Below are 6,851 nucleotides of genomic sequence, written 5' to 3'. Positions count from 1 at the left end.
TTGTGTCAGACCTTCAGAAGTGGGTGAAACAAGCACTTGAAACCATTTGAGTAATTGTTTATATATTAAAATAAATTATTAGATTTTTTTCAAACATTGTTTTAGATGCCCATTTTTACCTTAAATTTTTCGTTTTTTTAATTTTCCTTTATTGAGTTTCGGTTTATTTTTTATTGATTTTATAATCATTATTTTGCTGGTTTTTTCTTGACTTTTTTGGCCGCCCGGGGGGATCAAAATGCTACTCCTCCCACACGGTTGACACGCCCCTGCCAATGTATACATCAAAACGTGCGCAACGACCGGGCCGACCAGGCTATTACTTTTTTCGCTACCACGGCAACAAAGCCCCTCAGCCAACTCCTCAGCCAACGCAGGCACACTTAAATTTTCGTAGGAAATTTGTTTCTAGTCTTACACTATAGTTCTGCATAAACTCAGATGATGACATTATTATATAACATTTTATTCCAAATTTTAAGTCCAAATATTAACATATCCAACGTCGTATGAATGATCTAAACAATTAAGGTTACTTAAAAGAACCACACTTATTCTAAAGTTTCTCTCTAGCTGTTTACCATACTTGGAGAGCTCAGCCCCTCCCATCCGGAGGGAGTGTCAGGATCACCTTTCTCAATGATGTTGCCATTAACCGCGGACTTAAACACAGAATGATCATATTATCCCACTAAAGGGCTTCTCCTTCAGCTATATTTTATCTATCTATCTGTGAATTTAGAAAATACTAGTGAGACATTTTAAGATTAGTCCTGTATGTTTTAACTTAATCCTGTCAGTTTGCTGGCGGAAAGGGACAGCTGTCTTAGTGTCAACAAGCACTCCTGCATAGTATTATAATTAGCTCCGTGGGAACAAAAGAACTCGACGGGGTCCAGTGTTAAGGTTCACACTTCAAGTGGCCACCGCCCGCTCTATAACAAAAGACAGGATACTTGCAAGTGTTCTAATTGATTAACTCAATTGCAGCTGACAGCCACAGCCAAAACCCCCTAACTAGCAACCTTTTTGTCTCATAATGCCATGAAACACTTTCTGTGCTTTTCATTTCTGTGCGTTCCAGTATTATGGATATAACACATCTTGCTTTCCATCTCTCTCCATGGAGCAGATTCCGCCTGGTCTCCTATTGCTGGCTGAAAGGAAAGGCTACCTACCGCCTCCCAGATGAAAATGGCCCCCCCACCGCTCTGGGGCATGAGACCCCTTCCTCTGCTCAACTCCCACATACAGGATATGTATTAGGATGTGGGCTTCTGCTCTACTACCAGTTGAAGCAGATACCCAACTTCCTTCTGACTCTGCCCATGGCCACCCTCTGTATAATGGCAACCTGTGGGTACTAGCAAACTAACCCAGACATGTGCCTGAGACTGGGGCTTTGGGAAATGAGTGCAAATAAGCAGCTAGATAAGCCCACACAAGGATTTCTCAACCCACAGGTATTTGTTGTGCATTGCGCTGCACTGCGGTGTTTTGGGACATTGTGCATGGATTACATTACATTACAGTCATTTAGCAGACGATTTTATCCATAGCGACTTACAATAAGTGCATTCAACATAGGTAGGCAAGAAAATTACTAAACACCAGACGTCTTAAGTGCATTCTCTTCTAAAACAAGCAACTAAGAGTATACCTAGCGCTAAGGTAAAAGTGCAATATGTCAGCTACCTACTTTCTTAAACAGATGAGACAAATAGGAAAATCAAATGAGCAAGAGCTAAAACAAATAAGTGTATCAAATAAACAAGATCCAATAAAAACAAGAGCTCGTACAAATAATTGACAACAAGTAGGCAAGGCTAAGAGGAAGGGTCAGGGTAGTGTTTCCTGAAGAGGTGGGTTTTCAGCCTGCGGCGAAAGATGGGCAGTGACTCTGCTGTCCTGACATCAGTGGGGAGTTCATTCCACCACTGTGGGGCCAGAACAGAAAAAAGCAGTGACCGTGTAGATCGGCCAGAAGGACCAGTCGCCCGAGGCGGCAGACCGAAGTGGTCAGGCAGGGCCATTTTGTTGCTGTCGCCCGTTGAATAAGGCTGAGGCCGAGCTAGGTGTGTTTTTCTACAAATCCTAATATAGGAGTGGACGGAGGTGCCGTTTTTTGGGATGACCACACATCCGTCCATTACTTCTCTGAGCGTCGAGGGAGTTGTGTTAGAGAGCCCTCTTGTGGAATTTTCCCCCCAAAAAATATTGAAAAGACGTATGTTTAGATCCTTGGCAGGCAATGTGTTACAAAAATGTCAAATATAACAGATCTACAAGCTCACACAATGTGTCACATTTTTGAGGACCTATGAAAAATGTAATGACCAAATCGGCTGCATAACTGCTGCTACCGATAATAAATGTCAAATAATTATTGATATATCGGCCAGAACTATATTTCCATCGGGCTCTATTGAGTTCCCTGCAGTCTTCCAGAGAGGAAGGTTAAAGTGCACTGAGTTGATGGTTGTGAGATGGGAGCATAGGGGGGTTGGGAAGGTATATTTATTGGGAAAGCATAGCCTGGGCAGCATTCCTTTTCGGGTATATGATCCGGTCAGGAGCGGAAGTAGCCCTACGTCACCGGGCGCGTCATCCGCGTCATCAACGACCGGATCGCGACAAACCGGAAAGACGTCTCACCCCAAAATAGGTCCGTCCTTAAAATCCTTGATGCGGCGTAGTTTAGCTATTTTTTTTAAATATAAATGTGAATGTACTTTCCGGAGACTATTTATCGTCTGTATTATCCGTATTATCCCACGGGGAAATTCTATGCCATTTAAATAGGGATTGGGGAACCAAAACAAAGCGGCACCGCAAAACCGGATCGCGACAATCCGGAAAGAGGATGCTTTTTTCTATAATTTTCTTCAGTAGGCGTGGCCTAGACCGGATCATATGGGTCTTTAGTAACGCAGACCAGGCTTTCCTCCGAGGTGGAAAGACTGGTGACGCGAGGATAGGGAAAGCATGACTCCTCAGGCATTGCTCCTGTCTTCTACATAAAGGCCTCAGTGGGGCCTTTGCTCAGACCGTGAATGTCCTCCAGGAGACTGCTGGTGGTAACGATGTGGGACGAACCTATGATGACTTCACAGGGTTTGATATTCTGGGTGACCTTGTAGGCACATTGCATCTCAGAATAACAGATCCCTCCGAGGATGAAGATGATGAGGTGCCGGCCTTGTTCTGCACATTGGCTGCATGTATAAGTACTTCACTTTGGCTGTAAGCACATACCCGTCAATGAAATATAGGGTTAACAAATGAGCGGATCTCAGGATCCACATAGACACAGCATGGCTCCAGTGTGAATCTCGGACTACACGTGGCTAGCCTATCGGTCATCTATGACTATGATGTCATTAATGTTGTCAGTTGTCTATATCTCTAACGTATGACTCTAAATTTGGGCAAGGTTTCAGCCTGATCAGAGCACCACTGACATCTACTATGAAATTGCAGTGAAATAATTCAAAACGTAGGAAACATGTGAGAAAAAAAATGGTGCAAGTACATTTGTGACCTACCGGCAGCGTGCAGATGCAGTTTGGTGCTGATCGTTCCAGTAGCTTGTGAGATTACCTCCCAACACACACACACACACACTATCGTAGATGGGCTAGTCTCTTGCAAAATACGTAGCTGTGGGAACCAACGGTTCCTGAGTCATGCAATAGGTTAGTAGCCTATCTCCTGTTTCCTTAGTGTGAACAGCTTGGTCTACAAGTACACTCCCTGGACATGACCACCATCCAACCCTTGAGAGCAAGGCAGTCACTCTCTTTCCTTCTCTTTCCTCTCATTTTGTCACCATGGTTAATGAAGTGCCACGGTCCAGTCTGCCCCGGCATTCATGCCAGGCTTATGAATCGTCAACACCGACATGGAGGGGTCATACTCGAACTCCAGTTGTCTCTCCTCCCGACCATCAGCAGTTCTTAGGGTAACCTTGCTGGGTTTGCTGGCTCCCAGTATGAGGATGCGTTCAATCCAGGACTGTGTAGAATACTGAGCATCTGGAACCAGATTACTGGAAGAGAGGGTATTGTTGGTGAAAGACAAGCTCCTGTGGATGAACTCCTGTTTCTTGTTAAAGTTAAATGTATGGCCATCATCTATATAGAGTTCACCCTGTGCAGTTCTCTGGGCACTGAGGGACACGTGTAAGGTGTAGGGATCATCTTCCATACAAGAGGATGACCTACGAGCCCTAGTCTTCCTGGGAATAATGGAACCACCGCGCTGGAATACCGGGATAGAACTCATAGTGACCGGGATATAAAGGTTCTGGGCGCCATCGTGCTTTTGGAAAGTGTGGACATCAAACCAGATCTCTCCTTCACCTGGCAGGTAGACAGAGACGCCCCTGGCCCCCTCTTCAGTCACTGGGTGAACCAGTAGGTCTCTCCCAAGCAAGAACTGGTCATCCATAGTAAATGTAGCAGTGTCCTGAGGATACTCCACCCACAGTGGTCTCATGACTGGTTGTCCAGTGCGGTGTGCATGGTAGAACAGCTGATACCAGTGAGGCAGCAAGGCGTAGCGCTGTCGAACTGCCTCGCGGATCAGTGCAGTGTTCTCTGGACCAAAGAGCCAGGGCTCACGGCGGGGGGTATCATGGTGGGCATGAGCCCTGAACAACGGTTGGTAGGCACCTGTCTGGTACCAGCGCACCAGAAGCTCACTGCTGGGACTCTTGGAGAAGCCGCCCACATCAGCGCCACAGTGAGAGATTCCCACCAGGTTCAGACTCAGACACATGGGGATGGAGATTTTCAGGTGTTCCCAGTCAGCAGTGTTGTCACCTGTCCACACAGCACCATAGCGCTGTGACCCAGCATAGAAGGCCCTGGTCAATACAAATGGCCGCTCTACTCCCCCTGACCTCTGAATCAGACCCTCTGCTGTGGCCATTTGCACATAGAAACCATAGAGGTTGTGCACATCCCGGTGCTCCCAGGAGCCATGCACGGCGTCCTTGTGCATGGTGACCTCTGGCCCACTGAACACTGACGGCTCATTCATGTCATTCCATATGTACAGGTTCTCCATGGATCCCTTGTATTGATCATAAGCAAACAGGCTGGCCCACCACGCCCTCACCTCTGGGTTGGTGAAGTCTGGGTAGCCTGAATTACCTGGCCAGCAGTGGCCCTCATAGTCTTCACCATTTTTATTCTTGATGTAGAAGCCTCGGGAGCGGGTCTCATTGTGGATCCTGTAGTTGCTGTCTACTTTAATATGAGGATCCACAATGGTGACCATCTTGCGTCTCTTGTCCATGATGCCCTGCAGCATCTCCTTGGGTGTGGGAAACGTGTTGGGGTCCCAGGTGAAGTAACGCTTCCCGTCCGTGTGCTCGATGTCCAGCCAAATGAAGTCGTAGGGGATGTCATGCTCATCAAAGCCAGCGTCCACTGACCGCACATCTTCCTGATCGTTGTAGTTCCAGCGGCACTGGTGGTACGCCAGTGCAGCCAGGGGAGGGAATGCCTGGGTTCCTGTGAGGGAGGCATACTGGAAAAAGACATCACGTGGTGCCGGTCCCAGCATGATGAAGATGTCGATGATGCCGCTCTCAGAGATCCAGCGCACGTCCGTCTGTGTTGTCTTGCTGGAGCCCTGCAGGTAGTCTAGCATCTTCCCAACAACTGTATTCCCTGCTGTGTTAGAGTTGATGTCCACCCATGTCTCTGCCGCATTGAGCCAGAAGATACCCATGGTGCGCTGGGTGTTGTGGGACAGCATGACTGGGACCGCACCATATAGAGCCATGGGGTTGTACAGCTCATACTCAAACACATCTAGGTTATACAGTCGGTATGGGTCTCCGCCGTCTGTGGTTCTGAGTTTGAGATTGTCTGCATGCTCCGGAATGCCGTAGACGTGCTCAACACCTGGTAAGGAAAAGTCTAAACTGACAGATGAGGGTCCATTGGGTTTGCTGTCCGAGTGCGATTTAAATGTTTCCTCCCACATCCCGGCTTCCGACTTCTCTTCTGTGTTCCTCACTGCATCCTCGCCACGGCTTGCTGAATCGTCCCGGTCCTCTTCCTTTGTCCGTGCCCTCAGGTGCTCCAATGCCAGCAGGCCACGGGAGTTTAGCGACATCAGCACCTTGTGGCCCTCCAGAATGTCCAATTGGAAGGGCCGGGCACTGACAAGGACCCTCTGTGAGTCCCCGAGGGATAGAAGCACTCCGTTGTCATCCTTAGATATGAGAGACAGGGGCTGGGTTAGCGGCTCACGGACGAGAACATCCGGGACCTCATAGCGAGGCTTCAGTGGATTCAGCTCGTTGATCTTCACCCTCATCATGTTGCCCTGGAGGCGGAAGACCTCCAGCAACAGACGGTGCGACTGTTGCTGGAGCTGAGCAGCGCTGGACTTACCATGCAGCTCATCGTGGATGAGCTGCATGGTAAGTCCAGCGCTGGTCAGCTCCATGGTGTCCAGCAGGGCTCGGTATGGATACTGGCCGGGCGTCAAGGATCGCTGGCGCCGGCAGAAAGCACTTTGGTCACAGGTCTTGAAATTCCCCCGGTCCACGGCCCACACCCCGTTTAGGCACGCAGCTAGCAAAAGAACCAGGACAAGTGCCATCCTCAAGGCGGAAGTTGCTAACCTGTCAATGATGGCTGTATCAGACTTAGTCACGCTGCTAGTTCAACTGGGGTCACGTTCGATAGGATGTATTCTAGCAGCAGCTACTATTTTCTCAAATTTGACTACTAACCAGTGCTTTTGCCTTCTTTTGCGGCAGGCAGCACCCTTTTACAGAATACTTGAACACCAGTCTATGATGTCAGACATCTATGACATCAGTCATCTCC

General features: G+C 48.1%; 1 protein-coding gene across 1 annotated transcript; it reads right to left on the bottom strand.

The window, feature by feature from the left end:
- Positions 1-3,834: 3,834 nt before the first annotated feature.
- On the bottom strand, positions 3,835-6,621 carry LOC308076667 (neutral alpha-glucosidase AB-like; the record flags this gene model as incomplete). Its single annotated transcript, XM_080457371.1, has 1 exon — positions 3,835-6,621. One exon carries the CDS (start codon positions 6,619-6,621, stop codon positions 3,835-3,837), a length of 2,787 nt encoding a protein of 928 aa, XP_080313497.1.
- Between the last annotated feature and the right edge of the window lie 230 nt (positions 6,622-6,851).

This window comes from Gymnoscopelus braueri (genome assembly GCF_963280865.1).
Source record: "Gymnoscopelus braueri genome assembly, contig: SUPER_20_unloc_1, whole genome shotgun sequence".
Classification (NCBI taxonomy): domain Eukaryota; kingdom Metazoa; phylum Chordata; class Actinopteri; order Myctophiformes; family Myctophidae; genus Gymnoscopelus; species Gymnoscopelus braueri.
The sequence above is the reverse complement of the archived record's forward strand: the minus strand, read 5'-3'. Positions and strand labels throughout refer to the sequence as shown.